This window comes from Emys orbicularis, chromosome 3, assembly GCF_028017835.1.
Source record: "Emys orbicularis isolate rEmyOrb1 chromosome 3, rEmyOrb1.hap1, whole genome shotgun sequence".
Lineage (NCBI taxonomy): Eukaryota > Metazoa > Chordata > Testudines > Emydidae > Emys > Emys orbicularis.
This window is the reverse complement of record NC_088685.1, coordinates 213,880,285-213,907,333: the sequence shown is the minus strand read 5'-3', so window position 1 is coordinate 213,907,333 and position 27,049 is coordinate 213,880,285. Positions and strand designations below refer to the sequence as shown.

The 27,049-nt window shown below is 65.8% G+C and overlaps 1 protein-coding gene across 1 annotated transcript; it reads left to right on the top strand.

Moving 5' to 3' along the window:
• The first annotated feature begins 905 nt into the window (after positions 1-905).
• Positions 906-26,338, top strand: PTK7 (protein tyrosine kinase 7 (inactive)). The gene is made up of 20 exons (XM_065401506.1): positions 906-930; positions 4,655-4,996; positions 7,405-7,507; positions 7,888-8,078; positions 9,131-9,281; positions 11,943-12,073; positions 12,301-12,567; positions 13,334-13,467; positions 13,927-14,062; positions 15,564-15,683; positions 15,959-16,108; positions 16,638-16,788; positions 18,278-18,405; positions 18,985-19,188; positions 20,024-20,179; positions 21,368-21,600; positions 22,183-22,263; positions 22,435-22,586; positions 22,678-22,856; positions 26,178-26,338. Exons 1-20 carry the CDS (start codon positions 906-908, stop codon positions 26,336-26,338), a joined length of 3,195 nt encoding a protein of 1,064 aa, XP_065257578.1.
• The last annotated feature ends 711 nt before the right edge of the window (positions 26,339-27,049 follow it).

Sequence of the window (27,049 nt, the reverse complement as noted above, 5' to 3'; positions counted from 1 at the left end):
CTGAGCTCTGGGACTGTTTGGCAGGGGCAGGGCAGGAGTGCCCCTTTGGTCAGCTCTGAGCAATGGGCTTTGCCCCTTTCCCCGAGAGGCTCTCCCACAGCCTCGCAGACCCTCCCTGCTGGGGCGATTCAGCCAGAGCTGTGCCTTCGCCAGTGCTGCTCCTCCGCCTCTCCCATAGCTCTGTGCTCATCTCCTCTGGCCCGCGGCTGCCTGGCTCTGGCTGTGACTCCGCAGGGCTTCAACTGGGATTTGAACTGGTGCCAGGGTGTTTTCTTGCCTAGCTGGGTATTTGCCTCTCCTCTGAGGTGCTTTGTTCTCTTCCTGTGGCCAAAGTTCCTGCCCTCTGGGCCACTCCTGTTTCAAACCAGGAGCTGTGTTTCTGGGTGAACCCCTTCCTCTCCCAGGCGGTGTAAGGTAGAGATCAAGCCGAGGTGTGGGTTGAAAACTGGCCCTCCGGTAGGTCCGAGAGAGGAGACAGTTTTACCGGCGCGGGGGATCATTTGGGGAGGGGAGATGCTGGAGCGGAAAGCCCAGGAACAGAGCCTGTAACAGACTTGTCTGCTCCTGAAATGTAACCTGTGAAATCTGGAAACTTGGCAAGCAGGTTAGCACGTGCCAGAGCATTCGGAGCCTCCCAGCGCCCTGTGCGTGGCACGGAGAGGGTGGCCTTCTCCTTTGGCCTTGTTACTGTTGTCCTGAATGGGCACAGGGCTGAGAAAACAACGGTGCTGCCTTTTCAGTGCGGGTTTTTCTGGAAGTCGAGGCTCTGAGAATTCAAGCTGGAGATTGAGGTGCACATTTGTAACAGGGAGGGGAGTTGATCACTGGACCAGCTTCCTTAGTGACATGGCGGATTCTCCACCGCTTGGAGTTGTTAACTCCAGACTCTAGCTCCAGAAGAAGCAATGGGCTCCATGAAGGAATTGCTAGGTGAGGTTCTGTGGCCTGGGCTAGGCAGGAGGCCAGCCGAGTCCCTTTTGGCCTTGAAGTCGGACTCCCCTGGAGCCAGAGCGCCACTAGCTATTGCATTGGCCAGCAGTGCCAGGCTGAACGCTGTTGGCTCCGTGAGTTGGATTCAGAGCCCTTGGGTCACTCCCCAGGAAATGAGCCCCGGGGGGCAATTCAGCGGGTTCTCGGACAAGGGCTCGGTCACTCTGAGGACGAGGAGGAACCTGCTTGCTGGAAAACTGCCAAACAGAACACTTCAGTCACCTGGAAGGGCCTGAGCTCTTCGACGAACTCCTCGGGAGACATGATTGGCTGTCCGCACCCTTCGGGGCCTTTGAACCTCCGCCCCAACACAACTAGCCGGTTCCCCCTGCTTTCCCTCCCCAGGGTTCCCATCTGGTTCCCAGTCGAGCCCGTCAGCGCCTGTGCAGTCCCTGGGCCAGCAGCTATGGCTCCCATGGGGCAGTCAAGCTACAGAGGCGGCCGTGGGCCCTTAGTTTCTTTGGCTGGGATTCAGCGGCTGGAAAAGAGAGTTACAGCCTCAGAGACCAGCCAGCTCTGGGTTAGGAGCAGCAGCCCAGACAGAGGAGCTGGTTGGAACGGCCTGGCACTGGCCTTTGATGGGGGAGGAGAAGCCATCCGCTACCCGGCTGGGCATGCGCCGCCCTTCTGGTGCGCAGACTGGCTAGTCCTGGGCTTTGGCATGCTGCGTGCCTCTCCTGCAAGCTCCCTCTGGGCCCAGGCTCTGGAGAGACTATGCCAGGGCCCTGACTGCTGCTCTCTCCGACTCTTATTGACCAGATCAGTGGGCTTCCTTCAAAGGGCCTTCCCCTCCCCTGCCCAATCCCTGCCTTTGGGAAGGGCTGGGGGGGGAAGGTGCTGCAGGAGAGTTCCTGGTAGGGACAGTCCTGGGACCCCACCTGGGGCAGGGCTCCAGGCAGAGCTTTGCAGAGGGGCCATTGTGGGAGTGAAGTCAAGGTGCCTTCGGGGGGTTTCAGGCTTCAGGGATGCAGCTCGGAGCCAGGGTGTCCCTTTGTGACTCCTCTCAGCAGCCCAGCCCAGGGCTCGGCCCTTCTCGGCCAGCGCTCCCCTGAGAGAGGGGAGTGTTTCCAGTCGGCCTGGCACGCCGGTGTTCGGGACAGGCCACCTGCGTGAGGTTCCTGGGCTCAGCAGCGTGCGTACGCTGGGGAACGGCCCCCCTAGACTGCCCGGGGCTGAGCTGCCGGAGGGCCGTGGGTTTGGGCTCCAGAGGAAGAAAATCGAAACTGCTCTACGTCCCAATTCCGAAGGAAATGGAAACCGCCCGGGCGTCTCGTTATCAGACAGTGTTTAACCCTTGATGGGCCAGACTAGATCATGGTGCAGTGGTCCCTGGGGGCGTCTGTAGTGTTGGGCACTGAAAGCATGTGGCTGGCCCGGGTGTGGGTGTGTATCTCACTTTGCAGTGAAGCCATCGCAATGGATGTTCCACACCGGGATGTGTGTCCCTGGGGTTCCCATCACTGCAGTTCCCAGCACCTGAGCATTGCGGGATCAGAGACGTGGAGTGCCTGTAGTGTTGAAAGTGCAGCCCTGTTCAACCTCCATGTTCCACCAGGTCCTGGGGGTTCGTGTCCTTCTGGCCAGGAGGGTTCCCTGCATTCCCCCTCAGCTTGCTGCCTGTCCGCAGGACCGAGAGCGCTCGGGGCTGAAGCTGCAGAGGTGTGTGTGCCCTGCAGTGTGTTCCCCAGCCTCAGGCGCCGGGGGAGAGCTGTGAGAAACGTCCCCTCGGGCGGTGGAGAGGCCGCCGAGCTGCGTCCTGGCGCTGGCTGGGAGGCTGATTTTCACTTCGGCCTTCTCTTCTCTGGGCCGGAAGGGCATGTTCTGGCCTGGCACGAGCTAGCGCGGGGGCCCCTAGTGCCCACAGGGCAGTTTGCAGCTTACGCCCGAGCGTCCAGGCGACGGGGTGCCTGGGTTTACCCCGGGGAAGCTGCAGTCTGCCCTGTCGGCACTGGGGCTGTACCCCATGGTGGTTGTGGAGCAGATATTGGCTAACGGGGTAAAGTCCTAGGCCGTGTCTTCACTACAGAAGGGCAGGGTTTGCTGTGAAGTGCTTAACGCGCCTTTGCTGGCCTGCTGTGGAGCCGAAGCGCGGTCGGGGGCGAGGACAAACCTGGGCGCGGATGGAGCCCTGATCTGTTTGGGCAGTGAAGTCACAGCCTGGGGAGCGGGGGGTCCTGGAGCCGGGCCTGGGCAGAGCAGCTGACACAGGGCCCCCAGCACCTTTCTCCCCCTCACGTTAACCGAGCCATTCCCCAGCCGTTCTGCCCCCAGACCAATCTCAGCGCTCGTGAGGAGCTCTCTTGACAGTCTGGCCCCAGTTGTGGGACTGTGGCCCGGAGCTGTGGGGAGCCCCTGGCCTGGAGTGGGAGCACCCGCTCCCTGTCCTGCTGCCCCTCAAGCGCGGCAGCCCTCTCCAGGGCGCCGTGGCTCAGAAAGCTCTGAAGCGGGTGTGTAGTGAAAGAAGCAGGCTGTGTTCCCAGGGTCTCTCATGCACAGGCCCTGGCCTTCTCCGTGGGCTGCAGCCTTTTCACTCGCCTGCTTTCATTGCTATCTGGGCAAGGCCTCTGCCTCCCCCGCGGATGGGCGGGGACAAGGGTGGGGCGCAAGGCGAGAGCTGTTCGGGGGTACAAGTAAAGAGGCACTAAAGTCAGAAATGCTTCCAAGAGAAATAAAGAGAAATCGCTTCCCTGTACTGAACTTCCCAAGCTGTCCACGTGTCCAGTAACGCTGCTGACCAAACCCTCCGGCCGTTTCTTTCCTGGTCTTAGGTGAACAGGAGAGAGATGGGTGGGGAGAGAGAACCGGGGGAGGGGGGGTTGCCCCCTCACTTTTATAGTTCAGTCCCCCTTTGAAGTACATTGTCCTGAGGGTGACCCCTAGATAAAGGTGTTTCCCCCTGAGAACCAGGAGACAAGGAGCCGGGGGTGGGGGGAGAGGTTCCATGCTGCTGTTTGCTAAGATCAGATCTGTTTGTTCCTGCCCCGTCCTTGGTAGTCGATGGCCCATCAGCTGTGATGGCACCTGACAACTTGTCCTTTGTCTTTGGGGAGCAGGTTTACCCCTCCCCAGGCTTGCCTGGCGAACGCCCTTCAGTCAGGAGTTGGGCTAATGCTCAGAGCTTTACACAGACTGTTCCGCCAGCCCTGTCCCCGGGATGTTCTTGCCCAGGGAGTTATTAGCTGTCAATGACCCCTCCCCGGTATTTGTACAAAGCTGATTGCAGTGGTGTGCAGGTGTGACGGCAGGGGGGCCTTCTGTCACAGAGGGGCACTCGAGCCCCACGCACGCGCACTGACTGGGTCGACACTTAGAAGTCACATCGCCCGAGCTGGGTGTGAAAAGTTCTACTGGCCTAGACCCCGGTGTGGATGTGGCTAGACCGGCAGCAGAATTCTCCCACCAAATGCTATCGCCGCTCAGGGAGGCGGCTTAACTGCAGGCACAGAAAACCCCCTTCCATCGAAACGTCTATGCTACGGCACTACAGCACCGGAGCTGGGCCGCCCCCAGCCCAGGCATGGCCTTCAGTTCCCCAGGTCCTGCTGGGGCCCATTTCACGCTGTCTTCCCCTGCCTGAGAGCTGAGTCTGACCCCTTCCCCCATACGCTTCCAGCGGGGGGCTGCTCTTGCCCCATTTGATGTCTGATCTGCACCCCTTCCCCAGGGTACCCCCTGGCCCCGCAAGTGACCTCCTTTCCTGCCTTCCTTTCAGCCGTGGGCACTCGGGCGCGGATCCTCTTCACCAAGGAGCCGTCCTCTCAGGACGCCCTGCACGGCCGCAGCGCCATCCTGCGCTGCGAGGTGGAGGAGCCGAGCGGCGTGGAGTTCGAGTGGCTGCACAATGGCCTTTCCGTCCAGGACACCGAGCGCCGCTTCCAGGAGGGCAGCAACCTGCAGTTCACCGCCGTGGATCGGCAGCAGGACGCCGGGGGCTTCCAGTGCGTGGCCAGGAGCACGGTCACGGGAGAGGAGGCCCGAACGGCAAACGCATCTTTCAACATCAAGTGTGAGTACGAGAGCAGGGCCAGCGAGCCTGCCCCAGGCCTCTCCTCCTGACCCAGACCCCAGGGTGGGCACATGGGAGCGGGTACAGCCCTCCCTCCTGCTGCCTTTTCCTTGCCAGAACATCCCCTCAGCCAGTGTCCACTTTCCCATAGAGCCAGCTAACGGCCTGGCTCCTTCCTTCGATGTATGCTGTGGAGGGGCACACACCACAGCCACTGGTCTCCAGGCCTGGCCCGGTCACCCCCGCCCTCCGCAGAGAGACATGGCAGTTCCCACCTAGAAACTGCAGTGACCCAGTGACTCCTCAGGGATGTGGATGGGGTGGGGCAGGGGTGGGGGTGGCCAGGGTATGACTGGGTGTGGATGGGGTGGGGCAGGGGTGTGGATGGGGTGGAGCAGGGGTGGGGGTGGCCAGGGTATGACTGGGTGTGGATGGGGTGGGGCAGGAGTGTGGATGGGATGGGATGGGGGTGGCCAGGGTATGACGGGGTGGGGATAGGGTGGGGTGGCCGGGGGTGTGGATGGGGTGGGGCAGGGCTGTGGATGGGGTTGGGCGCGGGTGTGGGTGGGGTGGCCAGGGTATGATGGGGTGGGGCGGGGGTGGCCGGGGGTGGGGATGGGGTGGGGGTGGCCAGGGTATGACTGGGTGTGGGTGAGGTGGGGTGGGGGTGGTTGCCCCCTCACTTCTTCCCTGTCACACTGAGCGAAAAGCTGGGCTGTACACAGAGTGGTTCCTGCAGGACCCAGCAGATGTCCTGTTGGGCCCGTCTGACTCCTCGGGGGGTAAGTGGGAGAAGAGGGACTGACCGGGGTAGGAGGGGGGATTTCTAACTGGGAGCTGTGCCAGGCTGGGACCATGGGTTGGAGGAGTGGGTGGGAGCCCTTGGCACTTTGAGCTGCCAAACTAGACCAAAGCCTAGGCAGGGATCTGCGGTGCCCACCACCCGGGGAATGGGCCGGGAGCTGTGATAGGTCCTTCTCGTGGGAATTACCCTTCTGCTCTCCACCTTCCCTCCACTACACCGGGCACAAGCCATCAGACATGGCTACTAGGAAAGTGACCCCCTGTCACCATGTGAGGCCAGGCCGATGGCGCTGCCCCCGAACGCCTGCCACTTGCTCGGTGGGGAGCTGGGCCCTAGCCCGGCAGCACTCCCGCGGTGACGCCGGCATGGAGAGCTGCGAGCTGGAGTCTGTGCAGTGTCTGGAGTAACCTGATGCTGGCCAGTGGCCCTTAGCTCCGCCAGTCTTAGCCCCACTCCTTTACCTCCAGCAGTCTGTTTGTCGTGGGCCACTTGTCTCCATCTTTCGCTGATTTTACTAACCAGTGTTTGCTCCAGGCTCTGCTGGACTTTTGTCCCCTTGGCTGACGTTGAGCACAGGCCTCGGCCCTTCTGCCCAGCACTCTCCGCCAACACTAGAGAGACCGAACAGCCATGCTGGGTCAGCCCAATGGGCTAGCTAGCCCTTATCGATTTCCTAGTTCTACTTCTGGCCTTCACAACATCCCCTGGCAGGGAGTTCCACAGGTTGACTGTGCGGTGTGTGAAGAAATACTTCCTTCTGTTTGTTTTATACCTGCTGCCTGTTAATTTCATTGGTTGACTCCTGGTTCTTGTGTTATGGGAAGAGGTAAACGACATGTCCCTAGTCCCTTTCTCCACACCGGTTGTGAGTTTATAGCCCTCTCTCATATCCCCCTCAGTCCTCTCTTTTCCAAGCTGAGACATCCCAGTCTCTTTCATCTCTCCTCAGATGGAAGCTGTTCCATCCCCCTGAAGATTTTTGTTGCCCTTCTCTGCACCGTTTCCAATTCTAATGGGTCTGTGATGAGCTGGGTGACCCTCGTGGTTTGACTGAGCCCTCTGGGTGCCCCTCCCCCATGTTCCCAGCGCAGCCCCCGGGCCAGGCATGCTCAGGCTGGGCTTGTGACCTCGGCTTGCATATCTGCCTGGTTTTGATCTGCTCCATTGCCCGCTTTAAAGGCCCTTCATGGATCTCTGCAAATGCTCTACTCCCTGCTGCTGCCCCCCACAGTGGCGCAGAGCCCCCGTGTGCCGCAGGCCACGGCTGGAGACACTGCTGATGTGAGCGCTGGAGGTTGGGGGGTGTGGAGAGGCCCAGGCCCAGCTGTGATCTGCCTGGGGCCAGGGCTGCAGTGCGCTGGCTGGGGGAGCGGAGCAGCTGGACCAAGCCCAGAGCCCCAAGAACCAGCTCGGGCGCTCTGGGGCCCACGAGCAGCCTGTGGGTACCTGGGGCAGTGCTGTCGCTGACAGGTGGCAGCAGCAGTGTGGGAGGGCTGGCATGCGCCGAGCTAGGGCCGTGGCAGCGGTGGGGTGCAGGCAGGACGGCGTGGGGTGTGCACGCTGATCCAAGCAGGGGGTGCTGGAACTCCCTTTCCTTTTGCAGGGCTGGAAACGGGCGGCGTTGTCCTGAAGCACCCAGCAAGTGTGGCAGAGATCCAGCCCTCTGCCTCCGTGACGCTGCGCTGCCACATCGACGGCCATCCGCGGTAAGGAGCCACTCGCACTTCGCCAGCGGCCGGGCTGGGCTCTGCCTGGCCTTTCACCTGCTCTCTCTCTCTCTCTCTGTCTCTCCTGTGAAGATCCACCAAAGTCTAGGGGGAAGGTGAGAGGCAGGAGTAAGCACCACAGACCGCGGGAGCACAGTAAGGGCGGGCCTAGAGCCCCAGCTCCTGGAGCTGCTTGGTGTGCTGACCGGGGTCACTGTCTGTCCTTGGAACGGCTGCATGCGTCATGGCTTCCCGAGCTGTGTGTCCGTGTGTCCAGGCCAGCGGTCAGCCGAGCGGGCCATTTCCCGGCTGCTTTCTCAGCGCATGTGCTCTCAGGCCCGCTGCTGGCCGCCATGCTGACGTTCCTGCCTGTCTCCTAGCCCAGCGGGCCAGTGGTTCCGGGATGGCAGCCAGCTCCTGGACGACCGTAGCAGCTACTGGATCAGCAATAAGGAGCGGACGCTAACCCTAAAGAGCGCCAGCCCCGAAGAGAACGGCATCTACTACTGCTGTGCTCGCAACGCCGTGGGCACGGTGTGCAGCAGCGACAACTTCACGCTGAATCTCGTCGGTAAGGGGCGCGCTGCCAGCCCAGGCAACAGGGCCCCACGGGAGGGCTGGTCAGTGCTGTGTCAACTGCCTTCTCTTTGATGTTGCTGTGACCTCAGATCTGCCGCAGCTGGGGAAGTGTCAGGCTGGTGTGATTTCCTCTGTCCCCCCAGGAGGGAGGGGAAATTGTCATTCCCAGGGGCCCCGCCTGAGATAGAGAAAGGAGCAAGCACCACCCCTGCGTGGCCACATTTTAACCCCGCCTCGTCCCCGGGGCAGGCCCAGCCAGGGATGCGCAGTCCCAGGCCCCCAGCAGGTAGCTGGCGGGTTGTTAGCCCTGCTCTGCACACGGTGTATCGGTCAGCAGGGCCGTTGTACCAGTGTGTTCTACCCAGCGCAGCCCCAGTTACACCGGGATAAAGGTGCCCAGGACCAGGATAGCATATTCCAGCAGTGCCGGCCGCGTGAAAGCAGCATCCACCCAAGGGGCTGGACTGCTGTGCCCCTCCCAGTCCAGGTGAAGTGACCCGCCTTGTGTGTGTAGACAAGGCCTTAGCCACCCCTCCCGTTCCGAGTCTTGGCGGGGCCCAGCGCAAGGGCTGGAGCTGGCAGAGGGGCAGCATGCCCAGAAGGGAGGTTGGGTGAAGGTACATTTCCGCCATGGGGGAAGGGAGCAAGCAGCTTGGTGCCAGACCCCCTCTCCGTGGCTTCTTGGGAGGCAGGCTGGGCCTTCCCCAGCTCTGCTGGCCCGGCTGGGCTGGGCTGCGGCAGCAGACTGACGCTTGTGGCTCTGGCTGCGCTTTCCAGACTGGTCAGCGTTCCCAAAGGGGAGCCAGGGGCCAAAACCACCCCGTGAAAGCCAGATGTGAGGACACAGCGGCCTTTCCAGGAGGCAGGGCCTGTGCCGGGCCAGGCTGGAAACACCCGCGGGTGTGAGGGTCCCTGTCCTGGCACGCTCAGCCCTGCCCTGTGTGGGATTCCCGCCAGCCCCTGGCCAGGTCTCCCCGTGTCTTGTGTCTCGGGGGAGAGACGGGACCCCCGCCACCCTAATGTTCCTGCGGTCTCCCCTCCCAGACGAGAGCTTCCCTCGCCCAGTGCTCATCCCGCAGGACCTGATCGTGAGTAAGAACGAAGAGGCCATGTTCCACTGCCAGTTCACGGCAGTGCCTCCTCCCACGCAGGAGTGGGTCTTCGAGGACAGCTCGCCCATCACCAACAGGACCCGGTAAGTGTCCCCGCCCCCACGTGGGAAGCTGCGCTGGGGCGGGGGGAGGAAAGGAAACCCGTCTCCCATTTCATTGCGTGCCCCTGAGACCTGCAAGGCTGGAGGAGCTGTGAGCCCTGCGCGTGTGAGGGGATCAATCCCGCTTCCCATACTGAATTCCCTCCCCGCCCAGTCCAAGGGCCAGGCTCCTTCTGGGTCGGTCCCAATTCCCATGAGGCGCGGTCTCTGCCAGTCACTTGCCAGGGGCTTGGAAGGGGAGCGGCAGTCTGGGGGCTTGTCTCTCCGGTTAAGACGCGGGATGAGGGAAAGTGGTCTGATTTCTGGCTAGCTCACGTCCGGAAGGAATCGGTCGAAGCTGGCTTGACCCAAGCCACTCTTCGCCTGCAGTCAGAACGTCTGCACTGCTCTTTGCACGGCCTTAACGATGTCGGTTTAAAAACACCCTGGTAATTAAACTCCTGCCAACTCGTGGGTAGGCCAGGCCAGGCCAGGCCTCAGGGTGGCTTGTTACCGTCCCTGCCCTGTCGTTAGGGCACCTGCCTTGTGAACCGTGATCCCACTGTTCACTCCCTCCCCTGAGCTGGCCCAGGCTGTTGCTGCTGGCCCTTGGCCTGGTTCGCTTCTGTTGTGTGGCAGCACCCTGGGTGATGGGGCAGCTTGAGAGCCGGGCTTGGAATCGCCTGGTAGCCTGGGGTATCTCAGCGCTTGATGCAAGAGCTGAGGACATGGGCAGAGTGGCCGTGCACAATGGCACTGAGCAGACACGTGCCTGGCCATTGCGCTGCGCCAGGATCCGGAGTGAAGAGCCGAGGGTAAGAGCTGGAGCCATTTGCAGCACGTGGCAACAAGCCTGACCCGCCCTCCGAAGCCTAGGAGTGGCGCTGGAGAGTCTCGAGCACCCTCTGCTGGGCACATGCAGACAGCTCTGTGTGTTTCGTGGAGCACTGCGGTGACGCTGGGGCTGCCTGGCCTGTTGATTGCTTCAGAATCCCCAGCTGGCAAATTAACACTGTCCTCCGGTGGGTTCTAGGCCCCCGACCAGGCTGTGGCGTGGGCATTGCTGTTAAACTGGGAATCCCGACCTGCGCTGTTGGGAAAAAGCTTCTGAGTTTGCAATAGTTTTATTAACGCCAGTAGCAAAATCACACACGCTCCCACCCAGCGGGGGGGTGGGGGGGAGAGAGAATACAGAGTGCCTGTCTGAGCGGCCATGTACTCACACCATCCCCCGCAGGAAAACCTGCAGTCAGTCATTGTCCTCACCATCAGCCTGGCCTCTCCCAGGGCACACAGGCTGGGATACAGCTTTCCCAGTGTGGGGTGCTGGCGCCCCTGGGCCTAGCGCATATTCACTAGGGGTTCAGCCCCTTTTCCTTACTTGAACTTCTGCCCCCCCACTAACGTTGGGGTGCCCATCTCCCATAGGTTACTAGGCCTTTTACCTCAAGCTTCATAGCATATATGTCAGTGACCGTTGCATTGTGGTGGTCGGACATCTGCTGATGTTCCTGACTTGAGGAGATCTAAAGCTGCTATCAGCTGGTATCCTGTGATTACCGATCAGCAGTTCAGTCCTACGTGCACTGCAGCACCCTAGCCTGGGCTAGCTCACGACCCGGGCTTGCTCCTGGCCAACTGCTTATGCGAAGACCGTTTCAGCCCTAGCCTCTGTGAGTTTAGGTGGTGTCGCCCTGGCCTTGAGGCTTGTAGGCGCATTGCATTGCTGCCGTTAACGGAGACCTGTGCCTCAACTAGCAGATACCTATAGGCTGTGGTGCTCCCAGCTGGCCCCCGTCATGCCGAGGCGGTGGCCGGGCCAAAACTGAGCAGAGTTGCCACCCTGTGCGCCAGGTCACAGCACCCTGGGCAGGGAGCCACCGGAGCGGCCGCCGCGGGGCGAGGTTTTCGTTGGGTTTCGGTTTATTCGTTTCCCATTTGTGCAGAGCCCGGGCTCGATCTCTGCAGCCCGGGGGCACCCAGCTGACGGTTCTTGCCCCCACCGCTTCCGAACGGAGCTGAGTGTAGCTGCGGCAGGGCTGTCTGCAGCCAGCCTGGCCCCATGGCTCTGAGGAGCAGATCCCAGCTGTGACACCACCAGCCCACTGGAGCCTGGGGACTAGGAAGGGCGAAGAAGACGGCAGCAGCAGCGTGGCGGGGCGTGGGTGCAGCAGGGTTCCTCACTGGGTGGTGCTGAATGTGGCAACAAGGGACCGAGTAGCTTGGGGGTCAGTTACTCGCTGAAACTGCGCTCTCCCTTCATCACAGAATCATAGAAACGGGGCCCTGCTCTGCGCCCTCTCAGGCTGGGCGCACACACCGCCGGCAGCAGACTGCCTCAGGATCCCCTCGCAGGCCTGTGGGCTCTTGGTCATATCCCCGGGCCTGTGCATCCAGGACCACCTCCCCCGGAATTCCCTGTCAGAGAGTCCCCTGCACAACGCGCAGCCTGGGGCCTGTGAGTCACCCCGGGCCCTCCTGAGCTGGGCAGCCAGGCCTGCCCCCAGCCCCCTGTCCCAGGAGCCTGCTCCCGACCCCCTGTGTCTCATGTTCCAGTGCCCAGGAGAGGGAGCGCGTGACCACGGAGCGTATTGCTTAGACAGGCCGTGCTGCTGCTTTGCACGTCTGTCCCTCTTGTCTCAGCCCCTCGCTCCCTTCGTGCAGGGTCACGGTGTTTGCCAATGGCTCCCTGCTGATAACCCAGGTGAGAGCGCGCAGCACGGGGATCTACAGGTGCATTGGCCACGGGCAGAGAGGGAAACCCACCGTCCTGGAGGCAAGTCTGCGGCTGGCAGGTAAGGCCCCACGTGGCTGGCCGGGTGCTCATGCGGCTCCGGACGTGCTCTGAGCCAGGCGGGTGCGGCGCTGCCTCTGTAGGGTGGTTGGGGATGAGCTGTTCGTTCTCCAGGCTGCCCGGCCACAGCAGAGCAGTCCCGTCCCACTGCCCAGCTCTGCTCTGCTCCAAGGCACAGGGCCTCGGCGACGGCTGGGGGTAAGTCACGTCTCCCCCGGTTTCTCTCAGAGATCGAGGACATGGCGCCGTTCTCCCCGAAGGTTTTCATAGCGAGCCAGGAGCAGCGCGTGGCCTGCCCTGCCCCCCGCGGCGTGCCCCAGCCCCGCGTCTGGTGGGAGAGGAACGGCGTCCCGATACCCGCGAGTGGCAGGGTGCGCCAGGAGGCCGAGGAGCTGGTCTTCACCAGCGTTACCGGGAGCGACGCTGGCACTTACACCTGCCACGCGGCAAACAAGGCTGGGGAGAAGAAGCAAGACCTCAGCGTCACCGTAGCCAGTAAGTGTCTTCTGCTGGGGGCGCTGGGCAGGGGGCGGTGGGGATGGGCTGTGGGGTGCTGGGGATGGGCTGTGGGGTCCTGGGCAAGGGGTGCTGGGGATGGGCTGTGGGGTGCTGGGCAGGGGGCGATGGGGATGGGCTGTGGGGTGCTGGGGAGGGGGCAGTGGGTGTCGGGTCCTGGGCAAGGGGTGCTGGGGATGGGCTGTGGGGTGCTGGGGATGGGCTGTGGGGTGCTTGGCAGGGGGTGCTGGGGGTGGGCTGTGGGGTGCTGGGGAGGGGGCAGTGGGTGTCGGGTGCTGGGCAAGGGGTGCTGGGGATGGCCTGTGGGGTCCTGGGCAAGGGGTGCTGGGGAGGGCCGGTGGGTCGAGATGGCAGACGGGCAGTGCCCCGTGTGTCACTGACTCTGGAGCAAAGGCTGAGCGAGTGCAGGCTGCGTAGCAGACCCTCACTCAGCAGACAGCCCTAGGCGCAGCAGGGAGGAGACTGTCTTTGGGGTGGCCTCTGGCAGGTCTCCCCAGCCCGGGGGCAGTGCCCGGGTGTCCCTGTGGCTCTGGGAGGAGGTGGGGCCTTTCCCAAAGGCCCCCTGCCCCACGCCCACGTTGCAATGCAGAGCTCCTGCTGCCCCAGCAGTCAGAGCTGGGCAGGCGGGTGGTGCAGTGCCCGAGCTCTCCAGGCCAGCCAGGGGCACTGCCAGGGTCCTGGTGTGGCTGAGGCAAGCACTGCGCTGCTGGTGGGAGCCCAGGTAACGCTGTCCCCTCTTCCCCAGCGGTGCCCAGGTGGGTGGAGATGCCCAGGGACAGCCAGCTGGAGGAGGGGAAGCCGGGCTATCTCCACTGCCTCAGCAAGGCCTCCCTGAAACCCACCGTCTCCTGGTACCGCAATGGCGTCTCCATTTCCGAGGTGAGTGGAGTGCGTCAAACCCCCAGCCAGCCCGGCCGTGCTCTGCCGCTGGTCGGGCAGCCCCGGAGACCTGCTCAGCCCTATCGTCTCCGGGCTGCGCGTGGGTCCAGGGAGCAGGCTCACGCCCTGCTGCCCCGGCTGTGTGGGGCAGCTCCAATCCGTCAGCCTTTCCCAGTGCTAGGACCCCCTGAGCCCTGGCATGTCTCCCCCCACCTGCCACTGTCAGCTCCTAGCGCCCTGGGCCCTACGCTCCACACCTCAGCCCCAAGCTCTACCCCCTCCCACGGCCCCTCCCTGACCTGCTCCAGTGGGCCAGGTCCCAGCCTGAGCCCGGGCCGGGGAGGCGGCTGAGCCAGCCGTGGGCAGTCCATGCAATGGGCCTGTGGGCCAGGGCAGGGCCGGCTCCATGCCCGGGTCGGGGAGGGCAGCAGGACTGATGCCTCTGTTCTGGCTGGGCAGGACTCGCGCTTTGAGATCTCGGAGAACGGGACGCTGCGCATAAACAGCGTGGAGGTGTACGACGGGACCGTGTATAAGTGTGTGAGCAGCACTCCGGCGGGGAGCATCGAGGGACACGCCCGTGTGCACGTCCTGGGTAGGCTGGGTGACTGCGTGCTGCCGCGGGGACCCCCCCTGCCCCTGCTCGCACTGCTTGAGCAGGCGCTGCACCCCTGCTCTGGGCTCTGAGCCTCAGGCCTCTCCCTCCGTGGCTCCTTGGCTCTTCCAGCGTGAGCCCTGCTCCCTGTGTGCATGCAGCAGGGCCGGGTCTCCAGCCGGGGCCCCCTGCTCCTGTGTGTGCAGCAGGGCCGGGTCTCCAGCCGGGGCCCCCTGCTCCCTGTGTGTGTGCAGCAGGGCCGGGTCTCCAGCCGGGGCCCCCTGCTCCTGTGTGTGCAGCAGGGCCGGGTCTCCAGCCCGGGGCCCCCTGCTCCTGTGTGTGCAGCAGGGCCGGGTCTCCAGCCCGGGGCCCCCTGCTCCCTGTGTGTGCAGCAGGGCCGGGTCTCCAGCCCGGGGCCCCCTGCTCCCTGTGTGTGCAGCAGGGCCGGGTCTCCAGCCGGGGCCCCCTGCTCCTGTGTGTGCAGCAGGGCCGGGTCTCCAGCCGGGGCCCCCTGCTCCCTGTGTGTGCAGCAGGGCCGGGTCTCCAGCCGGGGCCCCCTGCTCCCTGTGTGCATGCAGCAGGGCCGGGTCTCCAGCCGGGGCCCCCTGCTCCTGTGCGTGTGCAGCAGGGCCGGGTCTCCAGCCGGGGCCCCCTGCTCCTGTGCGTGTGCAGCAGGGCCGGGTCTCCAGCCGGGGCCCTGCTCCTGTGCGTGTGCAGCAGGGCCGGGTCTCCAGCCGGGGCCCCCTGCTCCCTGTGTGTGCAGCAGGGCCGGGTCTCCAGCCGGGGCCCCCTGCTCCTGTGTGTGCAGCAGGGCCGGGTCTCCAGCCGGGGCCCCCTGCTCCCTGTGTGTGCAGCAGGGCCGGGTCTCCAGCCGGGGCCCCCTGCTCCCTGTGTGCATGCAGCAGGGCCGGGTCTCCAGCCGGGGCCCCCTGCTCCTGTGCGTGTGCAGCAGGGCCGGGTCTCCAGCCGGGGCCCCCTGCTCCTGTGCGTGTGCAGCAGGGCCGGGTCTCCAGCCGGGGCCCCCTGCTCCTGTGCGTGTGCAGCAGGGCCGGGTCTCCAGCCGGGGCCCCCTGCTCCTGTGCGTGTGCAGCAGGGCCGGGTCTCCAGCCGGGGCCCCCTGCTCCCTGTGTGTGCAGCAGGGCCGGGTCTCCAGCCGGGGCCCCCTGCTCCCTGTGTGCATGCAGCAGGGCCGGGTCTCCATCCGGGGCCCCCTGCTCCCTGTGTGTGCAGCAGGGCCGGGTCTCCAGCCGGGGCCCTGCTCCCTGTGTGTGCAGCAGCGCCCCCGCTGCCCGCGTGGGTCTCCAGGCACGGCTCCCCCCCACTCCCGGTACCAGCGCAGGTATCCAGACACGGACCCTGGTGCCAGCGCGGGTCTCCAGGAATGCCCCCCCAGCTCCCAGCACGGGTCTCCAGGCACGGCTCCCAGTGCCAGCGCGGGTAGGCAGTGGGGTCAGTTCCACTCAGGGGTCCCTGGGCTGACTGCCCCGTCTGTTTGTTGCAGAGAAGCTGAAGTTCACGCCCCCCCCGCAGCCCCTGCAGTGCCTGGAGTTCGACAAGGAGGTCACCGTGTCCTGCTCGGCCACTGGCCGCGAGAAGCCCACCGTCCGGTGGGTCAAAACAGGTGCGGGGGTGGGGCCGGGCTCTGTTTCCGGACTGCCTGGGGCTGGGCTTCCCGGCGTGGTGGTGGCTGGGCTCGGCACCAGGGATCGTTCTGGCCTAAGGCCTCTGGCCTGGCCGGGCAGCTCGGTGCCCTGCTTTGCCAGCGCCACAGCGAGGGGGAGCCCAGGCCACAGCCGTGCTGCAGGATACCTGCTGCCCGTGTCCTGGGCACAACGCTGGGGCCCGCAGTGCCCAGAGTCTCCTGGCTGCACCCTAACCCCCGTTCCTGCCCTCCAGACGGGAGCAGCCTGCCGGCTCACGTCAGCCTCAGCGCTGGCGCCCTGCACTTCCGCAAGGTGAGCCGCAGCGACGCTGGGAACTACACCTGCATCGCCTCCAACAGCCCCCAGGGCGAGATCCGGGCCACGGTGCAGCTCACGGTGGCAGGTGAGTGCTGCGCGGCTCCAGGGAGGTGCGGGGCATCGCCTGTCCCGCTGCACCACCCCTTAAACATCTGTCCTGGCCTCAGGCTCCCAGCACCTGCTGGTGCTGCAAGTCGTGGCCTCCCGGTCAGCTGAGCTGCTGGCAGCGTCTGTTGGTCCGCGAGTCGCCCCGAAACCCAGTGCTGTCTGTCAGCTCCCTCTCCCGCCCACGGCTCTGCCCGCTCCCCGCTGCAGCCTGTGGCACTGGGGAAATGCCACCCGCAGGGAGCTGTCCTGTCCCACACTGACCCCTCGCCCGGGCCCTGCTCTGACCTTCCCCCTCCCCGGCCCCAGGCCAGGCTCCCTGCTAGCGCTGGACAAGGGGGCCGTCTGAGCGCTTACCTGCATGGTTAGCTTCTCCTGGTTTGCCCCCCTCCCCCTCCCCAAGAGCTGGGATGTCCAGGGAGCCTGTGCGACCTGGCGGTGGGGGGTGGGGAGCGGCAGTAGGAGAGGTGCATGCATTGGCGCTGAGCTGCTGTGACCTCTGTGTTCAGTTTACATCACCTTTAAGCTGGAGCCGGAGCCCACGACGGTGTACCAGGGGCACACAGCCGTGTTGCGGTGCCAGGCAGAGGGCGACCCGGTGCCACACATCCAGTGGAAGGGGAAGGAGAGGATTCTGGATCCCAGCAAGCTCTTACCCAGGTACGGAGCCCTCTCTCTGCCCCCCGCTGGAACCTGAGCTCTCCTGCCTTGTGCATGGGTGGCCTGTGAGGCTGGCTGCCTCCGACCCATCCTGGAGCAGCGTCGGGGGGCCAGCTGGGGGCACCATCCTGGGCCAGGCCCCAGACCTGGAGACCAGACCAATCCCCTGGGGGATATTGGTCATTGGGTGGTTTCCTGCACTGCTCTGTGAGCAACAGCTGTGACTGGGAGTCCCCTGCCTCCGGGAGCTGAGGCTTTAAGGCAGGGCCCAGGTATGGAGGGGGTACCCTGGGCCCAGGCCGGTGAGCTCCTTGGCCGTGACGATTGAGAACCCTGCTCCAGCTGAGCCCACCAGCTGAGCCGCCGAGGAGCACAGGAGCAGAGGAGCCACTGGCACCAATCTCCAGGGAGCAGGAGAGTCAGTTCCCTCGCAAGGCCACCGCCCAGTGGGGAGGAGTCCCAGCAGGCCGGGGAGGCCAGCCCAGGACGGTGTGAGGAGCTGGGTGCTCAGGACATCTGTGCGCTCAGTGTTGGTACCAGTAGAGCTGGCTGTCAGGTGCTGTTCTCCAGCTGTAGTTATGCCCTAGCGAGGGCGCGGTTAGACTGAGAGAAAGGGGCCTTCTCCGGGGGTAGGTACGGCCCTTCCCAGGCTGCACGGCTTTAACTGGACCAGTCTAGTTACAGGGCTGAGTGGAGACGGGGCTTTGGTCCAGGTGCCCACATCCGACAGGGCAGTGCCACCAACAGCCGAGGCTGAGGGGCTGAGCGCAGGGTGGGCAGGGAGAGCGGTGCCTGGGCTCAGACTTTCTGCCTCCTGGCCCCTTTCACCAGCAGCAGATCAGTGGAACCAAGGCAGAGGAGAGAGCACTGACTGGGGGGCAGCCAGCACCCTGCATGCCTGACCCAGCACATACCTCATTCACGCCCTTTGCTGGGCCCCTGTCCTCTCCCGCTGGGTGTGCAGGCGCCTGCGTCTCAGTGGTGAGAAACGCTCTCCTGTCCCAGCGGCGGCAGTCGCAGTGGGCAGTGCCGGGGGGGTCTTGCTGCGCTGACGTATTTGAGGCCCCGGACGGATGTTCGGCTGGATCAGATGCGCGCACAGGCGTTCCGGGAGCGTGCCGGAAAGCCGCAGGGGGCAGCTGCTCCGCACAGAATCAGGCTGTGTTGGAGGGCAGCACTTTGCGGAGGGCCAGGTGGCTGCTGGCTCCACGCAGGCCAGGAGGCCCCTGGAGGAATATGGGGGTAGCGGAGCTATTTTGAGGTACACGGTATTGTTCATAGAAAATATACAAAGAATTCCCACGGTCTCCCTCCCTGTCATCCCTGGCTGCACGGACCCAACAAGAGCCCGGGCCCTCGACCCCTGCCGCTCCCCTCTGCTCGGGCCTCACGCACTGTGTCCCGGGAGGGCCTTGCCTGGGGTTTGTGCAGCGCCTAGCACACGGGACACCCCCTAAGCGCTGCTGTGGGGGGTGCCTGTCGTTCACAGGATCCAGATCATGCCCAACGGCTCCTTGGTGATCTACGACGTCACTACGGACGACTCCGGGAGGTACACCTGTATTGCTGGCAACAGCTGCAACATCAAACACCGCGATGCCATCCTCTACGTCGTAGGTAGGAGGCGCCCTCGAGCCCTTCTTGGGGACTTGGGCAGGAGCAGCTCAGCCCCCGGCGGGGAGGCCTGGGAGCAGCGGCTGGGGAAGGCAGGGCGGGTGTCTCCCCTCTGCACGGGCACCTCTGTGCAGTCGAGGGCGGGTCTCCTGTTCCCATAGCACTGTTCGGCCGTGCCGGCAGGTCCCCATCGCTGCACACAGCACCGTGGGGGCAAGGTGGAGACAGCCAAGTGGGGCTTGGAGCCGGACCACTGGGGCTTCAGTGGCAGTGGGTAGTCGGGCTCTCTGTGGCAGCACAGCTGAGGAATTGGGGTCAGGATTCACTCAGGGCAAAGAGCACCCCCCACAGAGTGTCCTGCCCAGCCAGGGGCTCCCCTGGGCCACATCCCGCCCAGCCAGGGGCTCCCCTGCACACGCACCCTCTGAGCCGAATCCCGCCCGGCCAGGGGCTCCCCGGGGCCGCGTCCCGCCCAGCCAGGGGCTCCCCTGCACACGCTCACCCTCTGAGCCGCGTCCCGGCCAGGCCGCGTGTTGAGCTGTGCGTTGTGCTGTCATCTCACGCTGCGTCCCTTGCCCCCAGACAAGCCGGTTGCGGATGGGGACGAAGGTCCCAACAGCCACACGCCCTATAAGATGATCCAGACCATCGGGCTGTCGGTCGGGGCGGCCGTCGCCTACATCATCATCGTGCTGGGCCTCATGTTCTACTGCAAGAAGCGGAGGAAGGCCAAGCGGCTGAAGAAGCACCCGGAGGGCGAGGAGCCCGAGATGGAGTGTCTGAACGGTCAGGCCTTAGCAGGCAGCCGGGGCTCGGCACAGGCCCCAGTGCGTTGGGAGCGGGGCTGGGGGGCGACTGGGGCTGCCTCGTTTCCATCAGCACGGAGCCCTTTCTACGCCAGGCAGGAGCGTGGGGCTGGGGTCCCAGGCTCTCCCAGCAGGCTGCGCCGGTGGCATTGGCAGTGCAGGTGCCAGCGGAGGCTGGCCGGGCTGCCCCCGGGGCAGGTTGTGCAGTGACCCAGCGAGCGGCTGGGCCGCAGCAAGGAGAGTTCCCCGCAGTGCGTGGATGCAGTGCCCTCTGGCGGGCAGGGCCCCCTCTGTGGCTTTCCCGAGCAGTGGGGAGCGTGAGAACTGACCCCCATGCCAAGGCATTCCCTGCTCCCCCTCCCCCAGCCTGCATGCTGAGCTCCCTTCAGGGGGCAGGTTCTGGAGGGCTGCGTTGGGCATGGCCAGCTTGCTGTGCCATCAGCCATGTGCTCTCTGCCTGGGAACTGAGGCGCCGGTTCCTCTGGTGATGGGTAGAGCCCCATGCAGTTGGTGTGGTAAGGGAAGGTCTCCCAGGGACCAGGCCTGGAGAAGCCGGTAGCGGCCTGCAGGCCGTAAGGAGCCTGGCTGGCGAGGTTTGCTGTTGTGCAGGGGGTGATGCTGGGCCATGGGGTGGGGTCAGGCTCCCAGGCCCATGGTCCTTAGCGTCGCAGAGGGCTGCTGAGCTCTGAAGGTGTCAGTCTTGCATGGGTTCGAGTGTGTGGAGGGGCAGAGCGCTCTCCGAGTCCGATCGGGGGCATTGATCCGAGATCCTGGCTGCCCACGCCTGGAAGTGACGGCCCCTGTTTTTCTCGCAGGTGGCGCTCTGCTGCAAAACGGGCAAACCACGGCCGAGATCCAGGAAGAAGTGGCTTTGACCAATCTGGGCAGTAGCTCCGGCGCTAGCAAGAGGCACAGCGCCACCGACAAGATGCACTTCCCCCGCGCCAATCTGCAGAGCATCACGACGCTGGGTATGGGCCGTGGGGCTAGGTCCGGAACCCAGGCTCAGCCAGGACATGACGCTTCCCGGGATGGGAGCCACCTGGCTGCCGCCTGCCCTCAGCCCGAGGGGTTACCTCCTGGGCGTCTGCTACTCAAGCACTCTCCTCTGGCTGCACCTGCCCTGCCAGCAGATGCACCCCATCCCCTGAGTCTCTCCCCAGGGTCCCCCTGTGGTGTCCAGCCACAGAAATCCCAGTTCCTCCCTTCCTACATGACCAGGGGACCCCAGCTCCCGGGTTTTACCTTAGACACACACAGCCCTCCAGTGCAGTTACAGCCAAGCAGGAGATTTACGGCAGAAGGGACAGAGAGTCAGCTAGAAACCAGCGTGAGCAGTGGACATAAATGGTTACATCCAAAACCAATCATAGCACGCGATAGGCGTTCCCCTGGCCTGTCTGATAGATTCCGCCCCCCACAGGTAGGTTCTCCATTGTGCTGCAAAAGACTGAACTTTGGGGCCTTGTGCACAACAGACAGACCGGCCCCATCAGCATGCACGGAGCGTGACCCCCTCCGACAGAACACTGGGGATAAGAACTGTCACCCGCCTCTCCCCCATGGGCACAGAAATACCCCCGGCTGGCTGGCCTACAGCCTGTTGCTCCTGATGCACCATCAGACTGTCCAGTCCGGCCTCTGGCAGCGCTGGCTCCGGGAATGCCCACTTGTACGACATTCTTGGGCAGAGCCGACTGGGCCCTCGGTAACGCCCTGCCGCTCCTTTGCTGGGTAGCAGCAGACAGGAACGCCGGTCGGAAGGGGGGCGTTGGCCGTATCGCCATAGCTTTACCGCTAACCTAGCTGCTTGCCCTAAACGTGTGGCTGTGACCCACCAGCCATACCCTGTGTGTGCAAGTGGCAGCGCATTGTAGCCCCCCTCGTTTGGGGGTGGCTGTCCTGCTGGCTGCTTCCAGAGTAACGCTGGGTCAGCCTTCTCCTCCCAGCTTAGCGTAGGAAACCTGGGCGGCAGCATGGCCTAGTGGGTAGGGTGCTGGACTGGGCCTCGGCTGCCCCTGAGCTGCTGGGCGACTCAGGTAAGTCGTCCCCTCTCTGCTCCAGCTCTCCTGTTTGCAGCAGGGCAGGGGGCTCGGGCTGCGCGGAGGTGATCCTGCACACGGCCCGCCTCCTGGTGACCCGCTGCCCTCTGCTTCCAGGGAAGGGCGAGTTCGGAGAGGTCTTCCTGGCCAAAGCGAAAGGCCTGGAGGACAGCGAGAGCGAGGCGCTGGTGCTGGTGAAGAGCCTGCAGACGAGAGACGAGCAGCTGCAGCTGGACTTCCGGCGCGAGGCGGAGATGTTCGGCAAACTGAGCCACCCCAATGTGGGGCGGCTGCTGGGCTTGTGCCGAGAGGCAGAGCCGCACTACATGATCCTGGAGTACGTGGATCTGGTAAGGGAGGGGCCCTGCTGGCCGGGGGCGGGGCTGAGCGCAGGCTGGGGGATGCCGTGCATGTGGGGAGAGAAGAGCAAGGCCCGCAGGGGCCAGAGGAGGGAGGTTGGGTTTGTGGCCAGGCCCTCCCCTCCCTCCTCTATCTAGGGGCCGTTTTGCAGGGCTCCTCCCCGGGATGGTCCAGGAGGGAGCGGAGACTCTGTGCAGGTCTGTCTGGGGCAGGGCACGTGGTTACTGGTCCCCTGGGCTGGTGCCGAGCTGCCAGGCCCCCCTGGTCCCGGCTCTCCGAGTGCCAAGGCCCGGCTGGGGACCGGGGACCGCGCGGAGCCCCGATCCGCCCTGGGGGCTCAGCTGCCCATTGCACAAGGGAGGGCAGAGCTGTGTAAGGGGGCACTGGTCTAAAACCTGGGGTCGAGAGGACGCAGGTCTCTCCAGAGCCCTCGCTCCCCTGCACTGGCAGTGCCAGGGCCCCCTCGCTGGAGCTCTCGCCTGCTGCCCAGAGGGCAGTGAGCGCATGCCTCTGGCAGACGCAGCCCCTTGCTGCCCTGAGCCGTGCTGACATGGCGATTTCGGCCTTGCCAGGGGGACCTGAAGCAGTTCCTGAGGATCTCCAAGAGCAAAGATGAGACGCTCAAGCCGCAGCCCCTCAGCAACAAACACAAGGTAAGTGAGGGAGCATCAGTGACCCCTGGTGGGCTAAAAGGACCAATCTGCCCGGCTGAGGGCCCCGATCCTCCCCAGGATGGGCCCTGAAGCCTGCCCCCTCGGGTACCAGCCCCGGGCCGGGCCGTGCTGCGCTGCTGTGTGCTGGCACTGATGTGTCTCTCGTGGCAGGTGTCTGTCTGCAGCCAGGTGGCCCTAGGGATGGAGCATCTCTCCAACAGCAGGTTTGTGCACAAGGACCTGGCCGCCCGAAACTGCCTGATCAGCGCCCAGAGGCAGGTCAAGGTGTCGGCCCTGAGCCTCAGCAAGGACGTGTATAACAGGTATGTCAGGCCAGACCCTGGCCGCCTGCTGCGGGCTCCCCGGTACGGTGCTCTCCAGCCGGCCTGACCCCCCCCCCGTCTCGCTGTGCAGTGAGTACTACCACTTCCGCCAAGCCTGGATCCCGCTGCGCTGGATGCCCCCGGAAGCGGTCCTGGAGGACGAGTTCTCCACCAAGTCAGACGTGTGGTCCTTCGGCGTCCTCATGTGGGAGGTCTTCACGCACGGGGAGATGCCCCACGCCAAACTGGCAGACGACGAGGTGCTAGCAGGTACGTGGGGCGCCGCCCGCACCGGGGGTGGGCAGGGCTGGGCGGGGGGTTATGCTGGGCTGTTGCCTTCTCTCCCGCTCCTGAGAAGGCTGCTGGAGCAGCGGGCCCTAGCCAGTATCCGAGTCGGGCCCAGGGCTGGACAGGCCCCGCGGTGACCCCCGGCAACCCTGTGCCCTCCCCAGACTGCTCAGTGCCTCGGCCCTGGCCGGCTTTCCCGGCTTCCTGCACACAGGCAGGGCGAGCGCTGCAGGGGGCCGAGCGGCGCGGTGCTGTCACCTGGCCTGCCCCAGGGGTCTCCTCACCCCCTGCCCCCACTCCCCCATGGGCCTTTGGCCAATGCCCCGCCCTGCCCAGGGCTCCTGCCCCTGCCCCCACCCCCTGGACCTCTGCTGTCCCTGCAGGGGGCTGACGCCTGCTCTGCCCCAGGGCTCCTGTCCCTCACCCGGTCTCTGCTGTCCCTGCAGGGGGCTGACGCCCGCCCTGCCCCAGGGCTCCTGTCCCTCACCCGGTCTCTGCTGTCCCTGCAGGGGGCTGACGCCTGCTCTGCCCCAGGACTCCTGTCCCTCCCCCCGGTCTCTCCTGTCCCTGCACGGGGCTGACGCTCGCCCTGCCCCAGGGCTCCTGTCCCTCCCCCCGGTCTCTGCTGTCCCTGCAGGGGGCTGACGCCCGCCCTGCCCAGGGATCCTGTCCCTCCCCCCGGTCTCTGCTGTCCCTGCAGGGGGCTGACGCCCGCTCTGCCCCAGGGCTCCTGTCCCTCCCCCTGGTCTCTCCTGTCCCTGCAGGGGGCTGACGCCCGCTCTGCCCCAGGACTCCTGTCCCTCCCCCCGGTCTCTGCTGTCCCTGCAGGGGGCTGACGCCCGCCCTGCCCCAGGGCTCCTGTCCCTCACCCGGTCTCTGCTGTCCCTGCACGGGGCTGACGCCCGCTCTGCCCCAGGGCTCCTGTCCCTCCCCCTGGTCTCTGCTGTCCCTGCACGGGGCTGACGCCCGCTCTGCCCCAGGACTCCTGTCCCTCACCCGGTCTCTGCTGTCCCTGCAGGGGGCTGACGCCCGCCCTGCCCCAGGGCTCCTGTCCCTCACCCGGTCTCTGCTGTCCCTGCAGGGGGCTGACGCCCGCCCTGCCCCAGGGCTCCTGTCCCTCCCCCCGGTCTCTGCTGTCCCTGCAGGGGGCTGACGCCCGCCCTGCCCAGGGATCCTGTCCCTCCCCCCGGTCTCTGCTGTCCCTGCAGGGGGCTGACGCCCGCTCTGCCCCAGGGCTCCTGTCCCTCCCCCTGGTCTCTCCTGTCCCTGCAGGGGGCTGACGCCCGCTCTGCCCCAGGACTCCTGTCCCTCACCCGGTCTCTGCTGTCCCTGCAGGGGGCTGACGCCCGCCCTGCCCCAGGGCTCCTGTCCCTCACCCGGTCTCTGCTGTCCCTGCAGGGGGCTGACGCCCGCCCTGCCCCAGGGCTCCTGTCCCTCCCCCCGGTCTCTGCTGTCCCTGCAGGGGGCTGACGCCCGCCCTGCCCAGGGATCCTGTCCCTCCCCCCGGTCTCTGCTGTCCCTGCAGGGGGCTGACGCCCGCTCTGCCCCAGGGCTCCTGTCCCTCCCCCTGGTCTCTCCTGTCCCTGCAGGGGGCTGACGCCCGCTCTGCCCCAGGACTCCTGTCCCTCCCCCCGGTCTCTGCTGTCCCTGCAGGGGGCTGACGCCCGCCCTGCCCCAGGGCTCCTGTCCCTCACCCGGTCTCTGCTGTCCCTGCACGGGGCTGACGCCCGCTCTGCCCCAGGGCTCCTGTCCCTCCCCCTGGTCTCTGCTGTCCCTGCACGGGGCTGACGCCCGCTCTGCCCCAGGACTCCTGTCCCTCACCCGGTCTCTGCTGTCCCTGCAGGGGGCTGACGCCCGCCCTGCCCCAGGGCTCCTGTCCCTCACCCGGTCTCTGCTGTCCCTGCAGGGGGCTGACGCCCGCCCTGCCCCAGGGCTCCTGTCCCTCCCCCCGGTCTCTGCTGTCCCTGCAGGGGGCTGACGCTCGCCCTGCCCCAGGACTCCTGTCCCTCCCCCTGGTCTCTGCTGTCCCTGCAGGGGGCTGACGCCCGCTCTGCCCCAGGGCTCCTGTCCCTCACCCGGTCTCTGCTGTCCCTGCACGGGGCTGACGCCCGCTCTGCCCCAGGGCTCCTGTCCCTCCCCCTGGTCTCTGCTGTCCCTGCACGGGGCTGACGCCCGCTCTGCCCCAGGACTCCTGTCCCTCACCCGGTCTCTGCTGTCCCTGCAGGGGGCTGACGCCCGCCCTGCCCCAGGGCTCCTGTCCCTCCCCCCGGTCTCTGCTGTCCCTGCAGGGGGCTGACGCTCGCCCTGCCCCAGGACTCCTGTCCCTCACCCGGTCTCTGCTGTCCCTGCAGGGGGCTGACGCCCGCTCTGCCCCAGGACTCCTGTCCCTCCCCCCGGTCTCTGCTGTCCCTGCAGGGGGCTGATGCCCGCCCTGCCCCAGGGCTCCTGTCCCTCACCCGGTCTCTGCTGTCCCTGCAGGGGGCTGACGCCCGCCCTGCCCCAGGGCTCCTGTCCCTCCCCCCGGTCTCTGCTGTCCCTGCAGGGGGCTGACGCTCGCCCTGCCCCAGGACTCCTGTCCCTCCCCCCGGTCTCTGCTGTCCCTGCAGGGGGCTGACGCCCGCTCTGCCCCAGGGCTCCTGTCCCTCCCCCCGGTCTCTGCTGTCCCTGCAGGGGGCTGACGCCCGCCCTGCCCCAGGACTCCTGTCCCTCCCCCCGGTCTCTGCTGTCCCTGCAGGGGGCTGACGCCCGCCCTGCCCCAGGACTCCTGTCCCTCACCCGGTCTCTGCTGTCCTTGCAGGGGGCTGACGCCCGCCCTGCCCCAGGGCTCCTGTCCCTCACCCGGTCTCTGCTGTCCCTGCACGGGGCTGACGCCCGCTCTGCCCCAGGGCTCCTGTCCCTCCCCCCGGTCTCTGCTGTCCCTGCAGGGGGCTGACGCCCGCCCTGCCCCAGGACTCCTGTCCCTCCCCCCGGTCTCTGCTGTCCCTGCAGGGGGCTGACGCCCGCCCTGCCCCAGGGCTCCTGTCCCTCACCCGGTCTCTGCTGTCCCTGCACGGGGCTGACGCCCGCCCTGCCCCAGGGCTCCTGTCCCTCACCCGGTCTCTGCTGTCCCTGCAGGGGGCTGACGCCCGCCCTGCCCCAGGGCTCCTGTCCCTCACCCGGTCTCTGCTGTCCCTGCAGGGGGCTGACGCCCGCCCTGCCCCAGGGCTCCTGTCCCTCACCCGGTCTCTGCTGTCCCTGCACGGGGCTGACGCCCGCCCTGCCCCAGGGCTCCTGTCCCTCACCCGGTCTCTGCTGTCCCTGCAGGTTTACAGGCGGGGAAGATGAAGCTGCCCCACCCCGAGGGCTGCCCTTCCAAGCTCTACAAGCTGATGCAGCGCTGCTGGGCCCCCAGCCCCAAGGAACGCCCCTCGTTCAGCGAGCTCGCCACCGCGCTGGGCGACAGCCCGTCGGACAGCCGAGCCTGAGCGGGGAGCCGGCCCCTTGCCGGGGGGCGGGAGGAGCCGGGCTCCAGTGTCGGACTGGGACGAGTCGGAGCCCAGAGGTATCATGGGTTATCCCGGCTGGACTGGGTGCTGGGCGTCCTCTCCCCGGCCTGCCGGCATGGTGTCCTCCAGGCCCTACCTCGGCTCCCCACGGTGCTCCAGCCAGCCATTGTGTGCAGCAGGGAACGCTGGGGGCCCTGGGCCACTTCCACAGCCCCGACCAGGGCTCCTCTGCCGCCCCAAGCCCCCGGCACCCAGCACAGCCAGGCCCCGTCCCAGGGGGGCTGGGCTCCGCGTCCCTCGGCGCTGGGAGCCTGGCAGGAAACCCCCGTTCGGCTGAGATGCGCTGTGCAATGCAGCCCTCCCCTCTCCCCCGCGCGCTCCTGCCAGCCTCTCCTTTGGGGCAGCCTGGCGCGGAGCTGGGGGCCGCGTCCCTGCCCGCTGTCAGGCGAGGGGAGCCGTGCAGATCCTCTCCCGGAGTCGCCGAGGAACCTGGGTATTTATTCAGAGGTTCTGCTCCCCCGCCCCATCCCGTCCCGTCCCGCCCATGGCCCTGCACAGCGAGCCGAGCGGCAGGGACACCAAGTGCCTGGCATATGAAGGAGATTCTCACGCGCTTTCCTGACTATCCGATGCCTTCTTTTGTACGATTCCCCAGGGCGGCGCCCCTCTGCTCCCGGTGCGTCGCGCTGA